At 34.9% G+C, this 26,969-nt stretch overlaps 3 protein-coding genes across 5 annotated transcripts in view; 2 read left to right on the top strand and 1 right to left on the bottom strand.

Moving 5' to 3' along the window:
* The window catches only part of brn (beta-1,3-galactosyltransferase brn), a 435,255-nt gene that overhangs the window by 30,339 nt on the left and 377,947 nt on the right, over window positions 1-26,969 (top strand). The window lies entirely within an intron of this gene.
* Window positions 1-26,969, bottom strand: part of LOC148309577 (TBC1 domain family member 12-like) — a 75,379-nt gene that overhangs the window by 13,927 nt on the left and 34,483 nt on the right. For all 3 annotated transcript variants that reach the window (XR_015837513.1, XR_015837514.1, XM_088259887.1), the window contains exon 2: window positions 3,370-3,645. Coding sequence is in view for 1 of the 3 variants with exons in the window: in XM_088259887.1 (XP_088116013.1) it covers window positions 3,370-3,645 (276 nt within the window). In the remaining 2 variants the exon portion in view is untranslated. The remainder of the gene's footprint in view (window positions 1-3,369; window positions 3,646-26,969) is intronic.
* LOC148309578 (retinol dehydrogenase 11-like) lies at window positions 6,079-8,272 on the top strand. The gene is made up of 2 exons (XM_088259899.1): window positions 6,079-6,818; window positions 7,370-8,272. Exons 1-2 carry the CDS (start codon window positions 6,108-6,110, stop codon window positions 7,712-7,714), a joined length of 1,056 nt encoding a protein of 351 aa, XP_088116025.1. The 5' UTR covers window positions 6,079-6,107; the 3' UTR covers window positions 7,715-8,272.

Genomic DNA, 26,969 nt, shown 5'->3' with positions numbered 1-26,969 from the left:
CCTAACAAGGCGAAACAATTGTCACAATATAATTTTTTATGTGTTTTTTGTTAATAAAATACAACTTAGTAGACTCAAAAAATCTGTGTTTGATTTAAAATTAATACATAAATTAAAATGGAGTTCTACAAATTAAACGCCAAGTCAATAAACAGTCAGGATTAAACATGAACGTAAGGATTGACAGACATTATTTTTTTTAATGTTTTACAAAAATGTTAATAATATTAGTATATAACTACTCACCGAGGTTTTTATGTCTACCAGTTTCGAGACGTACCCGTCATAAACTTAAAATCAAGCATTTCAATAATAACCAATAAAATATTCATTTATTATTAGAAGAAAAAGTTTATTTTTTAACTTACAATATTAAGTATTAATTGTTTTCGGGTTGACCAAAAATCGCATGTGTTAAACATTTTGTGTAGTTTTAAGTGTGTAAATAGTGCTATGGTAGTGACGGTTAGTATTGTTTGCATGCTGTGGTAGTGATTGTCCTGACGAAGAGACGGGTACGTCTCGAAACCGGTAGACATAAAAACCTCGGTGAGTGATTATATACTAATATTATTAACATTTTTGGTTAAAAAATAAATTAAATAATTTTGAGAATATTAGACATTATTTTAATGTAACACTTAATTCATTATTATTACCTAACCATAGAATTACTTGATTAATTAGTCCGGAAAAAACCCTATCATCCTGCTTCTACACAACTCATTTATTATTTTTGATTTTTCCATTTTGTCGAGATTTCAAAATAACTATATCGCTCACTCCTTTCAAGAACGTCATGAATAAAAAAACTTGATTTTTCAGGAGAATGTTTTTAAAGTTTAAAAATATAACACAATGTATTAAATATAAATATCAAGCCACTTATTGAACTTTTTACTGTGCAACAAATCTTTTTAGGTAAAAACGAAAGGTTTTTTCTCCATTTGAAATTTTTTTAGTATATTTAAAAAAATTATTAAACAATACCTTTTCTCCAAAATGCAAAAACAACATTTTCTGCCCTGTAGCGGATAAATATTAAGTTTAAAATATTTCTCTTTTGCTGGGATATAGTACATTTTCTGGGCATTCCTAAAACATGCACAACTGAAAATTGACTATTTTTTATTTATGACGTTCTTGAAAAGAGTGAGCGATATGTACCTTCTCTGATTACTTCTAAGAAACGTCTGAGACATTACTATCTATCATTAGATTCCTAACTGTCCATCAAACCTCCTCTGCTAGTTTTTTCCTCTACCTCCTTCCCTAAACTCCCTTTTTCCTTTGCCTTCCTTATTATCATCAATTTGTAATTTATGTTTTTGTTTTGTTAAATGTTCAAGTACTATCTACCCTCAGATTGCAAACAGCTATATATGGTATCAAATGTTTTGACCAATATTACTAGTCTGTTTTTGGTTGGTTGGAAGATATTGCTTTTAGCAATAAGCCCGCCAATGTACTCATTTCTTTTCTTTACATGAAGTTTAAATAAATAAATAAATATTAGTCCGCCTCCGTGGTGTAATGGTTAGCGTGTTTAGCTACGTGCTGGAGGTCCCGGATTGGATTCCCAGGGGGAATGAAAATAAAAATCTGATTTTACACCACAATATTTATTTAATATTACCCTGGACTGGTCCCTGAAGTGCAGGAGTGAGTGAGTGATCATATAAGTAATGATCAAGATAACATTGCATCAATACGATGCAGTGTCCTATGCATCATGGGTGCGGATAAGGGTTAGAAGAAGGAAAAGTATATTAGTACAAAGTGACTGGTGAATCATTAAATGAAAATAAATAACTTTAAATTTATTTATTTTTTCGTTATGACTCACAAATGAATCCTTACATTTGGGGTTAAAAAATAAGAATGTTTTTATTATTAAATGAATTTAGAATTTTTATAAACACTGATAAAAAATATAAGAAAACCAATGAAAACACTCAAGCCCCTAATTATGTGAACCGAACATAGATAAACTAGAGATAAAAATGAAAATATAACAGATGTAAATAATTTTACTATGACACTAACTCATAATTCTTATCTACTTCCGTGACATTTCAACTATAAAAAGAATGCATGTCATAGACATAAATATTTGTTTAACAGGAATGTATCAGTTCACGAGTTAAAATACCAATAGATAATTTCTGATAAGGAATAAGGAATTTCCAATCTGGAAAAGATAATACCAACATACATAGTTTAATTTTATTGCACATAAACTGTTTAAACAAAACATAAATAGGTTAGTCAGTATCCTTTTTTTACTTTAGATGGGAATTGCATTCATTATTTACCTCGCTTATTATGTACAAAATATATAGATCATTAAGTGGATTCTGTTTCTTCTAACTGAAAAAAAATATTTTATTTGAATCTGTGTTGGGAACAAAAGGGATAGTCTTGTGTGGGCTAATCAGGAACTTATCAGCATTTGCTCATTGCTGGGTGGAAACCACGTAAAACTCCTCAGGAGAAGGCGGACTGTTGACTGTCGTCAACAGGCCTCTGTTCCACTAGAAGAGGGTTCAACATTTTGTGTGCTAGCTTGGTTTATGGTACCAATTAGTTAATACCCTTATAATCAATACAATATAACAAGATATTGTCAATATCGCAATATTAATGAAGAATAATATGGAGGTCTGGTCATTTATAGGGTTTTTAATTTGTCATGAATATAGACTAAATGCATTCGATGTGCGATCAATTAGACAAATCGCTCAATTCTTTCAACAACGCCATATTTCAAAAATTGTCAATTTTCAGCTATGCATGTTTTCGGAATGCCCAGAAAATGTACCATATATCCCAGCAAAAGCGGCATATTTTTAACTTAATATTTATCCGCTACAGGGCAGAAAGTGTTGTTTTTGCATTTTGAAGAAAAGTTATTGTTTAATTATTTTTTTAAATATACTAAATAATTTTCAAATGGATAAATAACAATCAGGTTTTAACTAAAAAGATCTGTTGCACAGTAAAAAGTTCAATAAGTGGCTTTAGGTATTTTTTTGAAATACATTGTATTATTTTTTTAAACTTAAAAAACGTTCTCCTGAAAAAACAAGTTTTTTGATATTTGACGTTGTTGAAAGGAGTGAGCGAAATGTGCGACAAAACAATGTACGATAGATGTTCGAAAGGTGAAATAAGGAAAAAATACAAAACTGAGATAAGCATTATCAATCCTCTCTTAAAGACTCTTTAAGAGCTTAGAATACAGATACTAGTCAATAAAATTAAGAAAGATGTGGGTATAGATTGCGGGATGTTGTTGTCACCACTGTTTTACCAACATACCCACATTCCTTGCAGTTAGTTTTTAGTTAAAAGAGAAGCCCCCCCCACCTGTTGTGCTGTATGAGCGCCACGGAGCTGGCCACCAGGTCGTCGAAGAGCTTGCCGTCGCCGCTGCTGGCCGTGCTGCCCTGGCGCCGGTGCTGGCGCCGCGGCGTGCTGGCGCCCGAGGAGGCGGGCGTGCCCGGCTCGGCGGCGGGCGCGGGCGCGGGCGCTGCCGGCGCGGGCGCGGGCGCGCGGCCGCCGAACAGCCGCCACGCGGAGCCGCCCGCCGGCTCCGCCTTGCACTGCGCCGAGTGCCCGGCGCTGCGCCACGGGAACACACCCCTGGAGAATAACAATATAAATAAATAAATTACAACTACAGCAAAATAAATAATAACAATATAATAACAACAAATGACATGATAAATAAATAAAATTCACATTTTGACATTTCAACATAGATGAACAAGAATATGGAAGTCTGGGTATTTACAGGGCTTATGACCTGTCAAAGGCTGGTTAAGTACACATGTGTAAGATTCGTGCCAAAGTCCTTGTCAAATAAAATAAAAGCGGTAAAAACTATCGAACGCTACACCATTCTTTTTTTTTTTTTTTTTTTTTGCAAACATTCTTCGCCTCTTCCACATTCATGCATCTCCTCTTACATACCCGACAATTATTACGACTCCTGACCCGGCCGCTTTCAAGTATTTTATATCACCCTATTCCAATATTGTTTAATTTACCCCATGATGCTGGATGTAAACCCTATCTCCAAATTAGTCATCACATGCAGGAAATACCCATAGAGGAAAATTTTATTATTATTTTTTAATTTTATAGAAATATTAGTGTTTTTATTATTTACACAAAAATTTCAATTTCAAACTATTTCTGTGAGCCTACGCGGCTAATTATTAGAAATAGGTATCAAATTGTGGTAGAGTGGGTTCGAACCGAGAAACAACTCGACACAATTTAAATTCGTCTGTTGCAAAAATGACCCTTAAATTTTTGCATTTGGTATTAATCTATGTATTATATCTATGTATTATATAACGAATCGTGATATATACGAGAATTAAGGATGAGTAATCAAATATAAATAGTTCTTTAAATGAAGCAAACATAAGATTACGAGGAAGAGAAGATTTTAAAAGCCTAGACGGAAATTTCCAAAGTGTACATACATAGACACCTTCACTATAGACTCAAGATCACTGTGTACCTACCTATTAGAATGTTTATCTTAAATCTGGGATGTGTATGTATATCAAGTATAAAATTATTTCAATATAAGTATATAAATATATTGTAATTATTTCGAAAAACAAGTGATTTAATACAGATAAGAGAGAGTTTATTTACTATTAAAATTTATGGATATGATAAAGAAATGAAAAATATATATTATATATTGAAGTCACATTAATTACTTGATACTCAAATCACAAATGAATTTAAAAATGATATATTTTCATTAATTTTGTCGTCAAATTATCGTAATTACATGAATACACCGATACCTACCTAATTAGTGTAAATTGTGTTACGATCTAATTGACAATGTTTTATGCGGGTGTCGTTAGTTTTTAAATTAAGTATTTTATTTTTAATTTATGTTTTACTAAGTAAATAGTCCATTTCTTAAAATACACGTGTTTCGATGCATTCCGTGTCATTTTCAAACACCGCACGATGCGGAATGCATCGAAACATGTGTCACAATATCTTTTAAGAAATAGTGGCATTTACTACGTAAAACAAAAGTGATTGCCGAATCAATTAATGAAACACAAGTATTTTGATTTAAAAAACCGATATATAGTACGATACGAATTGAGACGTTAGATATGTGAATTTGGTATGAATATTGGCGGAAAGTTACCTCGACGTATCTAGGGCGAAGGGTAGCTCGTTTAGCAGCATGATGTTGGCGTATTCGGGCACATAAAAACGGGAACAATGCTCGTTTATCACGGCTCACCGCTCACTACTCACTACCGAGTCATTCTTATTATCGTCGCTTAACGATGGCAGTGTTTTCCACCCACATTGTACACAGATAACAATAGAAGTTTAGTCACGACTTTTTGAGATAATAGTCTCCGAAATTGAGTATGTATATAAACAACACGGGAAAACGTGTTGAAGTAAAGTCGAAAGTTGAAAGTAAACGGTGAACTAATAAAAGAAAATCGTGAATTTTCACAGCGTAAAGTCAAAAGTGTCATCATCGGAAGTACGGTGCAATCACGACAAAATGTTATGCTTATGAAGAAATATAGAACCAAGCGAGGTACTTTAAAATAAATACCGAGCCCATAAAGGCATGCTAGTTTAAACAGTTACGTAATGGAAATGGCATAATAAATCCGCGTAAATACGTTCAGCAAATACGAACCAATCACAATTGTAATCATATTGGAACTTTTGTAATCATTTATGGTATTTCGATTTGCTAAAGTAGAAACCGAGTATCGATCGTATTACGAAAATGACCGATTAAGGTGGGCGTTCGGTATTACGACATTATCAGTGGTCCGTTTTCCAAGATCAATCACTGACCGCGGCCAAGGGCGCGCGTGTGGGCACTGCGGCGAGCCGACCTTGCAGCGGCGCTCCTCGTCCGCAGGTACGGCCGGAGAAAGTGCCGAGCTCGAGAAAGTTCTTCGGCATACGATCACGCTACGCCGGGGTCTTCTCCTTCTCTCTCTCCCTCTCTCGCTATCCGCACCAGCCGTTCGCCGGAGTCGCCCGCCGCCCGAAACCAGTTCCGATAAAGCCCGTCCGCAGCGAACATGATAGTGGCCGTCTGCTCCTTCACTATCGTCGCGGGATTGATATACGCGATGGCCACGCGTAAAAAACAAATCGCGCACAAACTCAAAGAGTGGAAGTACGATATGAGAATCCAAGACATAGGCTTGTGGGCGATGATCGACGATATGGTGATGAAGAAGCGCAATGTCTTGGAAGACATACCAGACACGACGGGAAAGGTGGCGGTTGTCACAGGAGGAGCTAGGGGGATCGGGTATCACGTCGTGAAGACGCTGGTAACATCCGGGATGAGGGTAGTGCTGGGAGTGAGGAATTTAGAAGCGGGGAAGAAGATGGGAGAAGACTTCAAGGCACAAGGATTGAGTGGAAGCGTCGACGTCTATCAGTTGGACGTTTCGTCCGTGAAATCCGTGGAGAATTTCGCCAAAACGGTCGCTAAGGAATACCCCAGAATCGATCTGCTGGTGAACAACGCCGGCATCATGTACGGCGACTACAAAGTGACCGAAGACGGATTCGAGAGCCAGTTGGCCACCAACTACTTGGGACACTTCCTGCTGACCCACCTGCTGATGCCCGGGCTGGAGGCGGCCGGAGAGAGGTCGCCCGCGAGGGTGGTCAATGTGTCATCCTGCGCGCACAAATCGACAGAAATCTTTTTCGAGGATATCAACATGAAGGACGGATATATGTCGTCTGCAGCCTACGGCCAGTCGAAGCTAGCTCAGGTGATTATGGACTTTACCCACTTCCTATGCGAAATATGACAGTCGATGTAGTCAATCGAAGCGTAAGACGCCTAAATCCGCTAAATCGTCTGGAATATAAAGTTATTTGGATATTATGAATTGATTTATACATTAGCGGACAGAGTATAAACTTTACCCTAGTATATAAATACTACCCTTTTGGGAAAGCGTAACCGGTGCAGTTTGTTTAAGTACCGAAGTAATGTGACTGAATTGAGAAATTTCAAAAATTTATGTCTTAAATACTTGCTATATTAATATATCTTCAATTACATTACAGGAATATTTAAAACCTATGAATTTATGTATTACAATCGAGTTATACAATCAAATGAGGTTTAATAGATTTGCCATTCTTGAATATTGAACACATCATGCATCACACGATATAATATATCGTATATATCGTATATAATATTATATTATAAATATTATTGAACTTCTTGCTTTTAAACACCATCGTTTTAGGATTTTAATGATGATCATCGCATGTAAGAATTTTTTATTATTATTTTTTAAATCGATTTCAGATAATGTCTGCGAGACACATGGACCGGCTTCTCCAATCTCGCGGAGCCAAGGTCCACTGCTACTCTGTCCATCCGGGAGTCGTGGACACGGATCTGTTCCAAGGAACGAGCGTGAAGCAGTACTGCCAGTGGTTCATAAACATCTTCTTCAAGAGGCCCGAGGCGGGCGCTATTCCCATCCTCCACGCGTGCCTGTCGCCGAGACTGGAGGGACAAGGAGGGCTGTACATCAGCAACTGCAGGAAGGGATCCGATTCCGCGTACTCGCGCAAGGAAGACGAACAAGAGAGGCTGTTCAAAGTCACGTGTGATTTGCTAAATATCAACAATTTCGGTAAACCTTAGAGCAATCATAGAAGTCGTTTGCGCACATATTACATTAATTTAAAATAGTGAAGAGATTTAATTTTTAATACTAATTTGGGAAGCGCCCTTGAGGGTAGTATTTTACGAAGATGGTGGTATATAAATCACTCAAAATTATAATTAACACGTTGAACGACATATGAGTTATATTTAACGTGGTCAAGTTGATGTGTGAGTCAAATATAACTCCAATCATGGATTGGATTTTACGTTCTGTGAATTGGATACGCTCCACGATTACCATGTAATGTAAATGTATGCACTTTCTGTGTGGGCCCCTGGACAAATTACCGAAATTGGGCCAGATTTTTCTCTGAAAACTAATGCTGCATTTAACAGTTGTGGCTCCCAAGGATCTTTTATTCTAATTTGGCAGTCAATGTGTTAATTGAAGAACTTGCATTTAACAACGATTATCGTGGTTACGGGTTACCATACAACATGTGATAATGGTTAATTTATTGTACTTATTGAAATATATTTATACATTTTATCAACTTAATGTTGTCATTATTTATTCCGAATCAAATAATTTTATACAGAAATCATTCAACTTTTGAAACCTAAATTGTGAATCAGTGCAGGAGTGACACATGATGTGATTGGTTAAAGTCTTCGATGCATAAACGGTCGGTCAGTGGTGATAATATGGTAAAGTATCAACTCTCTCTAGCGTGTTGAAATTTGGAAAGTGCGCATTCTGCATTGGTGAGAACTAAAGTAAATTCCTAAGCGGAGAAACCTAAATTTGTCAACAAGGCTTTGGACACACCCAAAATGTTGTGAATAAATAACTGGTCAAATTATAAGCTTAAAAAAAATGAAAGTCATGTTTTCAGGCGTCTCACAGTATGTGAAATAATTCGGTAAGGATATTTTGCGTAAATTTGAAAATAAGGGTCTCCGCTAAATAAAAAGCTTACTCAACAATAGATACTGCCGATAACTCATACATGAAACGACTTGAGAATTATACGATATATACGAGGTTCAAAAGTTTCTGAAAAAAAGCAATAAGAATAATAGTAACTGTCGTAAATGTCGTAAGAAATGAAAATAACATTAGTGTAAACAATTTTTCTAGGCGCACTTTAAACACGAATCGTTATATCGTGGGTGTACTGGCTAACTCGAAAATATGCAATTTAGACTTAATGATGCAGTATTATAAATTTTCAACGTTCTATAAACTGGCAAAATACTCCAAAATACGCCAAAATAAAAAGTAGTTTGAAATGTCATATTTATGTGGTTTTACAAGTAAATTGAACTTAAAGTGTAATAGCGGATATTTTATTCAGGCTAAAAGCTTTATATAAAAGGGATTATTCAAACAGGGATTCTAGAGTTAACGTTTTTGCCAGTATACCCACGATATTATTAATAATAGAGTACAATGATTGCCCGACAGTGGTTACGGCATTTGCAATTTAAACGGTATTTACACTTTATTAGTCTCTATTGAAATTTGGCTTAATATCCTATACGTTTCAGAAAAAAATATGTTAAAAAGTGAAGCACCTTTAGCCTGTTCATCTGCCAGAGCTTATTATATAATAATTTGATAATGACACGAAGCGATACTGTTAACAAGTTCACCTTGAAATGCAAACCTGTTGAGGGAATTACGTCAGGATGGCTAGATTTCAAACGAGGATATATTTTTCCTATTTTAAGTAAATACCAAAGATTATTTTTTAATGTTAGTTAAAATAAAAAGGTGAAATGGGGAAAAATTGGATAAAAATAAGGAGGAAATATTCTGAGGAGTATAGAAATATGTATATACAATCAGCTTGAACATCGAAACCTTTAGAAATATTACTAGACAGAAAAATACACAAGGAGATTCCGGGAAAAATAATAGACTTCTCAAAAATATTTGCATGACTGGAGAATATTACAATATTGGATGATTCTCATGAAAACGAGCTAGGATAATAATGAATATTTTTCCCATTTCGTACATTATACTGGACTGATTTTATATGAAATAAATCGTATTTTTATTATTTCTTTATTTCTCAAAAAATATATATTACAATGATTTTTAATTCTCAATTGAATTTTTATTTCTTAAAATAATATATCACAATGATCCACAAAGTTAATGCTTTCTATATTCAAAATATAACGTATTTTTATTGATTAAAAAAGTATAAGATTCCATACGTAATAAAATAAAGATCAAATATATGAAGCCAAATCATTGAATTAATCCGCTATACTATCAATTTATATGCATAATCCACACTAGACGAATTTAGATGAAATTCACGAATGCTAATGGTGGACCATTCGGTTTATCCATAATTTTCAGCGGTCGCGAAGTCTTATCTTTGAAAAGTACAATATCAATTTTTTTCACAATGTGATATTGAGATGTAATAGGAAAATGCCGATAATTTTTTTATTTTTTAAATTTTTTTTTGACATCTCATCAAGATGAAGAAGAATATGGAAGTCTGGGCAATTACGGGGCTGACGACCGTCATAGGCTGGTTTAAGTGATCACTTTACACACGTGTAACTTTCACCAATTCTACCCATTATTGACAACCACACTACTCAAATTCTTGGATGTTCAATATATATGAACCAATTTAGAAACCTTGTTCTTGAATCACTAGAACTTCACTAGAGACATCTATTGGTGAGATGTAAAGAAGCTTTTTACTAAGCAGAAACTCTTATATTAGTATGTGAAGTCCTAATCCTGGATTATAATCACACACATGAGAAACGCCAGAAAATACCATTTTCATTTTTAATGTTGTAAATAATTTTTTACATACTTAAATATCGTATAGCCCGCCAATGAATTCGCGAGTGCATAATAAATCAATAAATTGATAATATTAGTAAAAATAAGTAATATTTACAGAAATCTGCACTAAGATCGATGCTAATTTTTGATTCCACACAGAGATGGCGCGAGTCGTATCAATTTCTGTCGTTGCCGTATCAAAACGGGTATTCTAGCATTGGCAATAATATGTATCTACCTACTAGTAAAACTTATCGCGTTTCTTGCTCAGTACCTATTTTAATCGGCAAACGAATTGATTAGCCTACGCACGCAGTGCAAAATCAATCGATGGAAGATATTTCAATAAAAATAATGTTATTAAAATGATTTTTCGAAATCACGCAAGGATGGTGTAATTCGCAACACGCATTGAATTTAATTAAATAATTAATTAATCAAATGTGACCAGGTGATGAAAAATATGAATAAATAAAGAGCTTGACGTGCAAGACAAAAATTTTGGGTAAAAAAAGAAAAAAAAGGCCTTATTCAAAATAGTATAATTCAGTTAGCATCTGGCAGCGCTGAGAAGCAGACGTCAGTTTACGCCCAATTAAAATATATATATATATATATTGGGTTGATGCAAAAGTTTTGACCGTTTTTTACATTTATTTTTTTTTAAATTTTTTTTCTTGTGTATTATTTATTTTATAAATTATATAATTTCCATCAGTTTTTTTAACCTTCTTCCATCTTTCTATCAACTTATTAATACCAGTAGTATAAAATTCCGCGGATTTTAATGCGAAAAATGAAGTAAGGGATGTTTTTACCTGCTCTATTGAATAATTTTTTTCATCAATAAATTTTTTTCGCAGTGATCGGAATAAATGAAAATCAGAAAGAGCAAGATCTGGAAAATACAGTGGATGCTTAATAACATCCCAATTTAACTCATTTAGCTTGTGTTGGGTCATCATAGCCACATGTGGTCGCGCGTTGTCGTGATGAAACACTGCCCCTTTTCTGTTTACCAATTCTGGTCTATCCTTTTGAAAGACCATGTTCAATTTGGATAATTGCTGACAATATCGTTCTGTTGTACTTGTCTCATCGTGTTCCAAGAGTTCAAAACACACAATACCCTTATTATTCCACCAAACACAAAGTATAACTTTTTTTTATGGATTTCGGCCTTCGAAGTTGTTAATGGGGCTTGTCCAGGTATAGTCCAATGTCTTTTTCTTGTCACGTTGTTGTACACGACCCATTTCTCATTTCCCGTCACCAAACGATGCAAAAAAAGTTCATGTTTTTGTCTCGCACTCAAAGCAACGCGCGTTGAAACACGATCCAATAAATTGGCAGCCGACAATTGATGAGGTATCCAAACGTCGTACCGCGAAACCATTTCCATACGCTTCAAATGTCTTAATGCGATTGTTTGGTTGACTCCCATCATTGACACAATCTTCCTGATGGTTAGACGTGGATTGGTGTTAATTATGACTTTTAATTCGTCGTCATCAGACTTCAATGGCCGCCCGGTACGTGGTTTATCAATGAGTGAAAAATCTCCAGATCGGAATTTCGCAAACCATCTTCGTACCTGTCGAACTTTGATGACATCTACTCCATACACTTCACAAATGTTTTTGGTTGCCACACTCGCGGTATTGTCTTTACGGAATTCATAAAGTAAACAATACGTAAATGCACTTTATCGAACGACATTTTGAAAAAATACAAGGGGTTTTTACTGTACTCTGGCCAGGCCAAAACTGAATAGAAAGTAGAGGGAAAGCATCCTTTATACAATGTAATCATAAAAAAAGAAGATACTATTCATAATTTATGAAAAAAATAAATTTTACCTGGGATCATAAAAAACGGTCATTACTTTTGCATCAACCCAATAGTTTGTTTTCTAGAATATATAAAAAATATTTTTATAATTTTTTTTTAACTCTAAACCTTTCCATAACCGTTTTCTTTTCAAAACCATATATTTGTTTCAAAGAAAAACCTATTTTTTTCAATACAAAAACGGTGTTTTAAGATCAAAATTCAATTACGTCCAATGTAACCTGGGTTCAAAGAAAATTAAGTTGCGATTTAACGTATGGTGGGGCTTTAAGATTTAATTAAAATGGTATATATTGATAAAGAGCTTGACATTTTTTTCGGAAAAAATGAAGAGCAAAAACTCCTAAAATTTTAAGGTAAAATGCTTAATAACTATTATATTATTGGCTCTCAGTTCCACGTATGTTAGATTGACGGTGTCACCGTAGAATAACACGTGAAAAAGCTTACATATAATACTAAGCCCGTTTTACCCACCTAAGATAGCGTCGGCATAGATTGTTTCACATTCCTATACACAGGACCAAGCTGCCGAAGGTTATGCCTGTAGGAAGAGCTACCGCTATGTTGAACAATATCACATTGGATATTGATCTGTTCCATGTGTCCGAAGGAGTTTTCCGAAGCGGGATTCTTCTACACATTTAACAAAAGTCTTCTTGCTTACTTTTTAATTTGTTTTTTAATGTATACGCCTTAAATGTTAATTTGTAATGTATATATTAATTATTGAATAAATTGAATTGAATTTTATACCACAGAAAACAACTATATTTCATAGCAATATATTAAAAATATAGAAAGCGAATGTATAGACCAATTTCGACACTTTCGATTTCGCATATTGACTCTTCACGTCATTAACGTATCAAATTATGTGTCGATTTCAATTATCATTTTTATAAAATCCAGATCTAAGAGAGCAACATTTTCGCAGGATTAAAACACAAACGTGGAAAGCTAGTCCGGGGCTATGGTTAGCACACAAAAACTGATAGTTTCGGTTTAAACTAACGTTACACAAATGGAGGCCAGGTGATTTGGAGAAAACAGGTGTGATAGCGATTTATATCTAATTATATTCACAGAAGAGAGCAGAAAAATACACTATACATATTACAGTTCACTACAGGGAAAGTGAATAGACACTTTGTACTGAATCACAAAACAACTTTCAGGCCGAAACGAATCAATTTTAAGAGAAAAATTCCACGTTTTTACTTGTTTGAAGTTAATATAATTTTTTGCATGTTCGTGTTTAGTACAGTAAACTCCCGATATAACGATAAACCCCTATATTAAAACGACAATGTCCGCCTCCGTAGTGTAATGGTCAGCACGCTCGGCTACCATACCCGGATTCGATTCCCAGGGGGGGTCAAATAAATATAAGTGATTTTTTCATTAAAATATTTATTCAATATTACCCTGGACTAGTACCTGAAACGAAAGGCTGATCGCCTTTCCTTCATGTATTAACGATCAAGATAACACTGCGTTTATATGATGGAGTACCCTATGCACCATCAGGTGCGGATAAGGGTTTTTCGAAGAAGATTTAAAACAAAACAGAAATAAAAAATTCCAATAGATTATTATTACCCTGGGTATATAAAATCATGACTGAAAGTGAAATAGCAGATGAGGTTATGAACCAAAAAAATGAGGATGAAAGAGAAGATAGCGAAGAAGTCCAACAGTCGGAAATATAAGGTCCGTTATATGGAGGTTTTACTGTATAATGGAACTGTTCGGCTAATGGAATTAGTCGGAGCATGCAATAAAAAGGTGGCGTTATGACGCTATTCGCTTACGGTGGAACCCGCCATTCGGACACGATTTACCGATGCATAATCGCATAAATACCGAACCAATTACTACATTACATTATTTATTTATTCATTTTACACCATCAATTCGTAATTTATAATATCATTATTCTTTCTCATTTATACTTTATGTTCAAGCACTATCTGCCCTCTGATTGCAAACAACCAGTGGCGTGCATAGAGAATTAATAATGGTAGGCAGTAAGGTAGGTAGTAAGGTAAGCTGGTACTACTTACTTTTTTATTTAGATGGGAATTGCATTTATTATTTATCTTGCTTATTATGTACAAGGTTTATAGATCATTTAGTGGATTTTTGTTTCTTCTAGCTAATTAAATATGTTTTCATTTGAATCTGTGTTGGGAACAGGAGGGATATCTAGTGTAGGCCAACCAGGAACTTCTCAGCATTTGCTCATTGCTGGGAAAAAACCACTTAAAACTCCTCAGGAGAAGGCGGACTGTTGACTGTTGGTACTACTTACTAGGGCAGGCAGTAGAGGTAGGTAGTAAGGTAAGCTAGTACTGCTTACTAGGGTAAGCTGTAGAGGTAGGTAGTATAATAGGTAAGCTGGTACTACTTAGTAAGGTAGGGTAGATACTGCTTGCGTTTTTATATGTCACGCGGGTACGTTAGGATAGGCACTGCTTTTTTGCCTATATGGAAGCTATGTGTATAATGTATCAAACGTTTTGACCAATATCAATAGTCTGCTTTTGGTTGGTTTGAAGATATTGTTTTTTTTTGCAATGAGCCCGCCGATGTACTTATTTATTTTTTGTACATGAAGTTTAAATAAAATAAAAAATAACTAAACAAACACCACTATTTCTTTAAATCCATTCTGACACGTGTTTCGATGCATTCCGCATCATTTTCGCATACGAGACGAACCCGGGCGATTATCGTGAACGAAGCGCGGGGGAGTGGTCCATTCCGCGAGTTTCATTACTTCATTAGTTCCACGATATTATCCGCGCCGCAATAGTCCGGAATCCCGCTCATGATGTCTGCCGTATTCGTTTTATTAATTTGACCGGAGCCGAGATGAATTCCCGACCGGCACGTGACCGCACTATGGGCGGGGAAACGAAGCGTGGAAAATTACAAAATTAAGCAGCACCAAAATAATTTAATAACTCCGTTATAGTTAATAAGACTAATCGTAAACTGTAAATTAAAAACACTGAGACATTTATTAATTATATTCTCAATATTAGTATTTAAAGCATTCACTTTGTGGTTAGTAATTTTTACTTATTTTTTTTTACAAAAATGTTAATAATATTAGTATATAACCACTCACCGAGATTTTTATGTATACCGGTTTCGAGACAAACCCGTCTCTTCGTCAGGACAATCACTACCACAGCATGCAAACAATACCACCCTTCACCACCATAGCGCCATTTACACACTTAAAACTACACAAAATGTTTAACACGTGCGATTTTCCGTCGAAGACCAACATGCACTAAAGGTTTCAGAACAGACATGCGTTACGAGCCGAGGTTAAACATGCACTGATTATGCACTAAAGTCAACTAATTCAATCAATTTATCAATTTATTGAATTAGTTGACTTAAGCAAGTAAACAGATTTTTTTAAATATTATTATTGAGGGTCCCGTATTTTCCACACAAAGTAGAAGCTTATCCAATTAAATTATAGATGCCCAACGGGAGCGGTACCTGCCCTCAGTGGGCGCTGAAGAGGTCTTCTAGGGGTTTCTATAGACCCTAGCTGACAGAAGAGAGGGTTGGAAAGTAAGCAATATAATTTTGTGTATTTCTTCCCCTCTGTGTGAGGAGTCATTCTCTCCAGACATTCAGGGAATAATGTTTTTTTAAATAGCCGGCTAAGGCGACTTATCGGATTAATCGGTTAAAAGAGTCGATTATCCGGTGGTCGGGTTTAAGGACGAGCTAGTAGTTAACGCATCTCTATTGACCTCATGTAGAAACACTAAATACTCACCTCTCCTATAGTTTTCCTAGAAACGACATTTCATTTAAACTCTTACGTTACATTGACTAACTAAGTAAGCATCACGCCGCTTCCCCGCAGGGGTAGGCAGAGAGCAAGAACGCCACACCAATCGTGTGTTTGCAAACAATCTTCGCCTATTCCACATTCATGCATCTCCTCATACATACCCACCAATTATTTCGATTCCTGACCTGACCGCTTTCGAATATTTGAAACACTTGTTCATGCCAAGTTATCCTCAGTTTTCCTCTGTTTCTATTACCACATTCGCCTCATCAATTTGTTTAATCACATAACATTACATGTGTGCATTTGTGTGTGTATATATATATATATATATTATATAAATATATATATATATATATATATATATATATATATATATATATATTATATATATATATATATATATATATATTTATATATATACATATATATATATATATATATATATATATATATATATATATATATATATATATATATATATATATATATATATATATATATATATATATATTTATATGTATATATATATATATATATATATATATATATATATATATATATATTTATATGTATATATATATATATATATATATATATATATATATATATATATATATATATATATAAATATATATTTATAAACATTTTAATCATATATTGGAGTTACTTATGGTTGTGCACTTTTTTAAATATCATAATAACTGTAAATTGTATAGCTCTTTTGAAGATATTTCCCACGAAAACAGCCCTATATAAATTATCCAATAAATAAGTCGATTACATAGCATCCGATAAAATAATCAACGTTTTTCATCAGTCGCTTCGCTCAAAGAGATAAATGAATTCACGCTGGTAGGAAATGGGAGCCCAATATTGGGTCGCCTGGCTAGGGCTTTATGATTGAAGGTCTCGGAGCGCGCTACAAAGCCATCGTTGTGTATTTATTAAACGGAATGTCGTTTCAGATGACCCCATACACTGCGGCATGCGACCCTCATCCTCGACTTACTCGACTAGGCATTCGGCAGTGTGTATTTATCTACTCTATAGCGGGCGTGATGTTGAGGGGGATATACACGAACGGGCATCACATACGACAAAAACGTCTGATCACGCGTAAGAAAATAGTGAAATTTTCTTATAGTTTAAATAGATCTTATAGTTTAAATAAATCTTAGTTTTAAATAGCTGTGTAACGTGCTGCTGTGGCTAAGTGCAATCAAATGGGAAAAAATAGAATGCAAACATTCGACAGGCTGTTTGAATGTTAGATTATAAATGTTTGCATTCTACGATCAGGTCAGAAGTTGTAATAATCGGCGGGTATGTACGAGAAGACGCATGAATGTGGAAGATGTAAAGATGTTTGCAAAGACAGATTAGTGTGACGTTCTGTTCTCTCTGCCTACCCCTGCAGAAACGGCGTGATAGTTATTTTACTAGTTAGTTAGTAAAGACACATCATTCATTATATTTGATCATCCGACAGGCTGTCTGAATGCAGCTTAACTAGCTGCAAACACAAATATGACAGCCTGTCATATTTTATCATCCGACAGGCTGTTTGAATGCAGCTAAACTGGCTGCAAACACGCATCATCATATTTGATCATCCGACAGGCTGTCTGAATGCAGCTAAACTGGGTGCAAACACACATCATCATATTTGATCATCCGACAGGCTGTCTGAATGCAACTAAACTAGCTGCAAACACACATCATCATATTTGATCATCCGACAGGCTGTCTGAATGCAACTAAACTAGCTGCAAACACACATCATCATATTTGATCATCCGACAGGCTGTCTGAATGCAGCTAAACTGGGTGCAAACACACATCATCATATTTGATCATCCGACAGGCTGTCTGAATGCAACTAAACTAGCTGCAAACACACATCATCATATTTGATCATCCGACAGGCTGTCTGAATGCAACTAAACTAGCTGCAAACACACATCATCATATTTGATCATCCGACAGGCTGTCTGAATGCAACTAAACTAGCTGCAAACACACATCATCATATTTGATCATGCAACAGGCTGTTTGAATGCAGCTTAACTAGCTGCAAACACACATCGTCATATTTGATCATCCGACAGACTGTCAGAATACAGGTCGCATCGTGTGTGGTCGTTCGAGCTTATAAGAGACAGGAAGCTCCATCATGCCGTTCCAACGTGACCCGTTCGTTGAGCGCATCAACTAAATTAGATAATATATTTCCTAGTCGATTCAACGTGCTCTAAGAAGTCTGTCTCGAGTCTCATATCGCCTCGGAATGCGAGGGAGAGGAAGCCGAGGATTAAGTCACAGAAAATTAGAAATGAAAAGAAACTTTAACGAGATGTGAGAACACTCGTGTAAGATGAGCGTTCATTTCAGGACTTGAAAGAAATCCATTTATAATTTAGTACATACATAGAACCAGCAGTAGATTACAATAGAAATATATTTAAGAAACAGCTTCTACCCCCTCTTCAACCTTCAACGTCCCATGGACCCAACTCTAAAATTTAGAATTAGCTGCACATACGGTGTTTGAAAATGATGCGGAATGCATCGAAACACGTGTCACAGTAGACTTTAAGAAATAGTGGTATTTACTAAGTAAAACATTAAATAAATATGAAATATATTTCGTCTACCGTACACCACTCATGTAAAAAAAACATATATTTCAGCACTAACATAAGTATAACGTTTTGACATTCTCCAAACATAAGAGATTACAAATACAATGGAACCTCTCATAACGAGCATAATTCGTAGCAGAATCTTGTTCGTTAAGCGAAATATTTTATGTTGACTGGCACTAAGTCCCGGCTCACAAGTGAATGTCGTGTAAAAGGGACTTGCCCTTTCTCTGTTATGCGAAACGTCGCTCGTTAAGGGAGTAACTTTTTCGTATTTTTTTGCTCGTTATGAGAGGTTCCACTGTACAATGGTTCAAATAATGTTTAAAACGACTTAAAGCAACACCAAGCCGATTTTTAACAGAGAAATTCATCATTATAATACACGAGGACAGAATAGAATATACGTGGAGCCGATAAACACAATTAAATTTGGAGTAAGGTCCTTGCAATATATTGCCTATACCCAAATTAACCAGCTGCCTGACATACATAAAATAAAACCCAGTCAGGTATCCAAAATGAATGATTGGAAAAATACTTTATGGAAAGATATTTGTGTTGGCGATTAGTTATAAGTACTTATCTTCTATTTTTTTCCTTTTAACATTCTTCTTGCCTTATGTTTTTTACATATGCCTAGTTACTGTACCGGTTCTTGCTTTATATTTTACATTTTGCTCTGTGTTTTCTTACTTATTTTTCAGTATTGTTGTCGTTAATACCATGTCCCAAAATGAGTAGTAAAAATTACTCATCGGGAATATTATTTATGTGACTTATTCATGTAATATATTTAAAAATAAATAAATAAATAAAGATATCGTTTATTGATTACCATGAACATGCGGTCAAACCTACGACCTGGTTACATAAGCCAATGTAGGTAATTGAAAATACGGTGTAATCGCTAAACAAAGTCAAGGTTGGGTGGAAAAACCAGTTATGAAAAGCTTCTAGCCTGTTCCACGAAAATCGTACATTATAAAAAAAATGTTAATATATATGACAAACAAACATATGGTTGATTAGAATAATAATATGAAGTTTAAAATATTGTATATTAGAACGTTATGTTCATGTTTGATCACACGCAGATTGCGGGGACCTTGAAATCTGGGCATGTGAGGAATGTGTGTTGAAATGTTAAATCGAAAATCTCATTCATCCGTGGGAACTTGGAAACACCAAATTAGTATGTGAACTGAGCGTGTTAAAAATCGCATGCTAACCCATATATGCCCAACGGTTCGTTAGCGACCTCTGCCACTCGTGCTCACTACTACATACGTCAGTGGTGTGTATCGTTCATATTGCTCAAGATAAATATTTTTTTCCCTTCATTGACAATCGAGTATTTGAAGAAAATAAATAAATAAAAATGTTGGTAATATTAGTATATAACCTGAATATCCTGACGAAGAGATGGGTAAGTCTTGAAACTGGTAGACAAAAATCTTGGTGAGTGGTTATTTACTAAAATTTCAAACATTTTTTAACTCCGTGCCATCAAATATCCCGCCGAATCGAGTTCAATCTTAAAATACCATATGAGTTTTTTTTCTAGATTTGTATAAACATATACTTTTTATTTGAAAAAAGGGAATTGGTATATGTATTAATTTTATACCTTGACATATCTGCAAGGTTTATATTTCAAAGATTGGTTAAGATTTCTGGCAAACCTAAGTAAATTGTGTTGGAAAATAGGAAAATCAAGTTGTGGTAGAGAGGGTTCGAATCTATTAACACTGACTATAGTTCGCAACATTAAACACGGGACAACAAAAACACTGTTGTTATACTTTTACATATTATAATACATTATATAAATAGATTGTCCGGGTCGTGGGGTCAAAAAACACCGCGCTGTTACATTATCAAGAATATAGAGACTTAACAAAAGAATGTATAATAAAGAGTCGAAAGTGTTACGTGTGACATCTGCGGAGAGAGGCTAAGTATCAAAAATAGATTGGGTTCATTATTAGAGAGGATTGCACGGGGTCCACAAAACACAATCAAGTTTAAAAAAATCTTACGCGGTAAATTTGAATTACATTTTAAAAATCATTATTTATTTTTGCAGTAGAGTATAAGCAATATAATTTTATTGTAAATTATTAGAATAAGAATTAATTTAATGTTTTTTTGTACAGCACTCAGAAGGCGATAAAAAATTTCGCTTAGTAAGTTATCCTAATATATTATATCCCACTCCATAGTGTAATGGTCAGCACGCTCGGCTACCATTCTGGAGGTCCCGGGTTCGATTCCCGGGGGGGTCAAATAAATATAAGTGATTTTATCACTCTCATATTTATTCAATATCACCCTGGACTGGTACCTGAAGCGGAGGGCTGATCACTTTCCTTTATGTGTTAACGATCAAGATAACACTGCGATTATATGCAGTGCCCTGTGCACCATTGGGGTGCGGATAAGGGTTTGAAGAATATTATTAGTATTTTACAATTGCAACGAATGCATTTTTTAACCTCTTTAGTAATTTACAACATTTTAAGTGTGTCCAAACACTTATCCACAAATCTGGATTTTCTTCACTTATGAATTATTTCTACATTTTGACATCTCATCATAGATGAAGATTCAGTAATCGTTAAAAAATTATAAATATAATATTGAAGAAAAAAACACATTTTCCTTAAAGAATGAATTTAACTAACTGAACATACTATATCCTTGATAAAAACCTTAAAACATTAATAAAAAAGGTCTTTTCTTCAGGTAAATTTTGCCCGAGTTATGTCGGGTGTGGGAATTTTCGCACATAATAGCTGTCCGAATATACTCGGGAGAGGTACTCGGGTGATTAAAAAGGTACTGTTAAAAAAAAACAAAAAAAACTGCCTCATAGATTATTGACGTAAAAAAAATCAACAGATTATTTTAAACGGTGGCTAGTTAAGGGTTAAACAAAAAATTCCGACCAGAAGCCAAAAATAATCCCATTCTTCGCCCCACACGATTTAACAAGTTCACAGCATCTATACGAGAATACTCGTACAATCTATTTGGGGCCGAGTCTGAGGAATAACAAGGCATGTCATGTACGCAACTCGACAAGATAGATTACAAATGGAACGTGTTATGCAGAAACCCTCCAACACTCAAATTGGTAAGCATTTAGATATTTCCAGAATTTAAAAAAATATATAACATCACTATGTTAAATGCAAGAAGTGAGGTTTATTTTAATATTAGGTACCATAAAGAAGCATTGTTTACTGTGTGCCAAATTGAAAAAAATATTTTGACTATTTTGTCACTAAGGTCACTGTTCGGTATTTTATCGGTTGGATGGTTTCAGCAAAATTTAAAAAATAATAAAATGAACATATCCAACCATCTTGGATAGTTTCAGCGGAATTCTTTCTGTTTCGATGCATTTTAAAATACTGAAAATGATGCGGTATGCATCGAAACACGTGTCACAACAGATTTTAAGAAACAGTGGTACATATTAAGTAAAACTTAAATTGAAAATGGATAGATTTTACAACAAACTGACTGAAGAATCAATTAATGAAAAGAAAATGTTTCTCTTTCTTCTTCTTTGAACTAGTTCAAAGTCAATCACATCCAAACCATATGATTTTTTCCTGCAATATTTTCGTGTACTGGAGGTCCCAAGTGGATTCCCAGAGGGGGCGGGTGGTAAAATAAATGTAATATGTATTCAATATTACCCTGGACTGGTTGGTGCCTGAAGCGGAGGTCTAATTACCTTTCCTTAATGTGTTACCGGTCAAAAACACTGAGTTTATATGATGCAGTGTCCTATGCACCATCGGGTGCGGATAAGGGTTTGATGAAGAAGAAGAAAAAAAAACGTGAAAAATGCTAAAACCTATCAATCTACATGGATGTCTCTAACATACAGTATTTTTCATGGATTTACTGGTGGTGGGTTCTCCAAAAATACTGTGTTGATCCTTTGGGTCTGCAGAAAACTGAAAATCTAATATTGATAAAGTTAAATAAGAGTCAGATCAAGTTAGATAAAGCATTCATAAAAAAATCTTATTTTCTAAATTGTGGGTTGGACGGTTTCTGCACAACACTGTCCGAATGAAGTCGGGCGCACAGCGCGGAGTTCGTGGGCGCCTCTTGTTGTGAGATTAGCCGCAACAACAATGGCCCAGTTTAGCCTTTATCCGCGCACTGATGTCATAACATAAATATAAAATAAAATGCACATTCACGGACGCCATTCATCGCCAATCTCCGGCGCTTTGTTGTAAAAATGAAAATTAATATTAAGCGCTTAAAATTTCATACAAAGATGGTATCGAGGTTAACGAAAACATTGACGTTGAAGAGTCGTCGCATTGTTCCGCATTATCTCGCTTTAACGGATGCTATTTGTACCAACCACAAAAAAAACCTTTTCTTAAGGCATTCGGCATATAGAACTCTAAGGTTCACAAGAAACATTTTGGGTTCCGGAAAGGCCACAGAAGGGTTCTAGAATCCTTCTCCTTTCAAGACGTAAAATGTTACTGGTATAGTGAAAATTGGCCTTTTTACATTCGAGAAAAATTATATCGGAGAATTCTACATACTTATGAAAAGATTTTATAAGATTCAACATATAAATCTAAACATGTAAATAAAAATGCAAAAAATCTTAAATCTTCTAAAATTATTCACCGATTTCTTTGAAATTTTGACACAGGTAAAAGCATATATTTTTCGAAAAAATAGGTTGTCTGACTGAAATGGCAGCGCCGTCTGTTGAACATTACAGGAACGCACGCGATACTAAACGCTGTCCATTGTAAATAGCGTGCTTATCGATACCTGTTAAAACGTTGTATACTAGCAAGTGTTGTGTAATTAATAGAAATGTGAGCTTTCCCTTTTCTATCTTTTCCATCTAACCAGACTGGGTCACAGTAACGCATGGCCGGGTACAGGTAAATCAAATAAGAAATAATTAAACACTTTCATTTGCAAAATTCGCTTACAAAAAAAGCTTTAAAAAAATACCAAAGTAGGAAGCATACGTTTTCAAAGAAGTCATAATAAGGTAAATTGAAAATCAATGTAAATTTTCACCTATACTTAGGATTAAAAATCATATTTTAAAAACATGTTTTTTGAATTTATGCATGTATTGTGATGTTTCGATCACCTTTACAGCCAACAGGGACAAACTTTAGGGTATTATGCTACCAAAATTACTCAATTACATTAGATAAAATCTATGGGGCCCTGAATATTATTTGAAAAAAAATGCGGTTACATATTGATCGTTAAAAAAATACTGGTAAACAACAAAGTACTGGTATTCTAAACAAGGTCATCAGTGAATCGAATTTGTATTGCATAATCTACAATGCGATATATCGATCCATATAAAGCTTAAGTAGGTACTCATGTAATGTGAAGGCTTCTAAAATTCAATGCACTACACTAAAAAAGCTTAGAATTCGAGACACATCTCGTACAATATGAGAAATACATGATCTAACACTGACCCCCAGATTTGGCGGTCATCCAGATAATAACACGCATCGTTCTATTAAACGTTCGTGTACAAACTGAATGCGCTGTGTATACAAAGTTTGGAAATATAATGAGTAATAATAATAGAAATAAGTATTGGAGATTTATATATCTATTTGGTAATATAGCATAAGAGAAATATGCGAGATCGAAGATGTCGTTAGGTGGGGAAGGCAACGAAGAAGACGATGGTATGCGCATGTGACGAGAATCAAACCATCTAGACTCCCCCCACATTGCACTGTACGGCCGACTTCAAAGTAGACGACTCCCGCGAAGACCACCAAAGAGATGGATTGAAAGCTGAGAATCGGCATCGCAGAAGGCTAATCCCAAGAAAAAGATTTATATGGCGCTGTTTTACATTTTAATATATAGATATTTACGTATAGACAGCTAAGCAATGCAATCAATATCTACGGGTAAAAGTGAAAGTGAAAATTTTGATCAAAAGAAAATTTAATCTGGTTACTATGGATAGTGGTTAACTAGTAGGTAGTAGGTTAACTGTCGTTAAGAAAAGGCGATTCAGTTGGCTTGGCCATGTACTCCGCATGCCTCCCGAGAGCCTTAATCAAGCTTGCCTCTTTTACAAGGCATCAGGTTCGCGCCGCCCAGGACGACCACTGCTGACAATTCGTCGCCAGTTCTCGTCATAACTTCGGGACGCGGATCTGACTTGGGAGGATGCAAGGGAGCTGGCAGCCGACAGAAAAGCCTGGAGACAGTTTGTGGACTCCATATGCTCCACCTAGGGAGCGGATATGGTTAATAATAAATGGATAGTGGTGATGAAGGTGGATCACGAGTTTCGATCTAAATTCAGTAGAATTCTAGATCGATCTCAGATTCGGGGGTAATTTATACCACCGCCCGGCAAAGGCGAAGGTCCTATCACCAATACGGTGTTTGAAAATTATGCGGAATGCATCGAAACACGGGTCACGATCGACCAAAATGTATATTGGGACAACGTTAAACCTCAGATAGGCTTAAGATAGGTGATGTGCTTACTGATGGAAGGGTTGCTGTCTTCCGTTGATTGTCTCAGTATAATAGAGCTCAGCTATACACCGGTTCCATTCCGTGAATTGCCCTACACACTGTTCAGTAAAGCGTGAAAGTTATTCTTTCTGAACAGAACACTTTAACCAGTGAAGTTCTCCGAGATGAGAGAATATTTTGGTGTTTCGTGAATAAAATGCATACAACTCTTATACTGAATATATTCAAACTTATGCTATAACTATTATACTATAAACTTAAAGTATAATATTTACGAGTGTATACTTGATATTCCTACACATTAAAACACATTGATTAAATAAAAAATAAATAAATAAAGTCGCATGCTTATAATAATCATTCGCACACGCGTCAAATAGATCAAAACTATTTCGTAAGTGTAATTCTTGGACCGATTGTGAAATATGGTGGAAATAAATCCTGACGGAATAAGATCTTTAGACCAATGTCCAATGGGCGGTCGAATCAGGTGGAACCGAGAATCGTAGGCGTTATACATAAACCAGATATCGTGACCACTCCAAAAACTGGTAGATTACGGTGGGATAGACAAGCCTAAACTCTAGTTTATTCATTATTATCAAGTCATTAGAAGAGGCCTACATTCAGCAGTGGAAAGACGGCTGATAAAGAAGGAGTAGATACGTCTAAACAAGGGCTCTTTAAAGGTACCTAGTGACGATAGGATGCTAGGATGCTTCTATGTATATCACCACGAGGGAAATCAAGAAGACGATTGGCCGATGAAGTTCAAAGAATGCAGCCAAAATAGGCTTTCCTGAATGAAGAGTTTGCTGCAAGATAATGCGTTGATTCTAAATAGGACGGAGCCACAAGATAAATAAATAATTTTGGATAATTTTAAGTATATGGTCATTTTCGTAAAATACTACCTTAAGGGCACTTCACTGTGAATGAAACAGGAAAACAAAGAAAGTATAAATGATTTAGCAAACAAATGCGTTTTTTGTTTATTCTAAAGATCATCTCACTATATTTATAGATTTGGCATTTAATTTATAGAACTTCGTTTTATTTATATATTAAATGATAAAATAAAAAAAACTGATCCTTAGAGGCTACTTTAATAAATAAATAAATAATTTTTTATTTTTAAAAAACACATAATATAAAAATTGTGACAATTGTTACGCGTTGTTATGGCATTTTCAAACTCAACGTGAAGATTAAATGGACTGATAGTATAGCTATATAAGGACCATCAGTTCTTTCAATCTTCACATTAGTTTGAAAATACCATAACAAGGCGAAACAATTGTCACAAATTCTATTTTTATTTTTTTAACAATAAAATACAATTTAGTAGACTGTAAAAATCAGTCACATCATTTTGAGTGTGTCCAAATACTTGTTCACAAAATCTCCAATTATAGGAGTTTACACGGTGTAAAGTGATCACTTAAACCAGCGTATGGCGGTCGTCAGCCCCGTAAATGCCCAGACTTTCACATTCATCTTCATCTTTGATGAGATGTCAAAAATTATAATGTAAAAATCAGTGTTTTTTTTTTTTTTTATTTATTTAATATATTTACATTTTTATTTATAACATAATAACATTTGAAT

The sequence above is a fragment of the Brachycentrus maculatus genome, unplaced genomic scaffold (genome assembly GCF_059751285.1).
Source record: "Brachycentrus maculatus isolate JH-2025_06_01 unplaced genomic scaffold, ASM5975128v1 h1tg000121l, whole genome shotgun sequence".
Classification (NCBI taxonomy): domain Eukaryota; kingdom Metazoa; phylum Arthropoda; class Insecta; order Trichoptera; family Brachycentridae; genus Brachycentrus; species Brachycentrus maculatus.
This window is presented reverse-complemented; position numbering and strand designations above follow the sequence as displayed.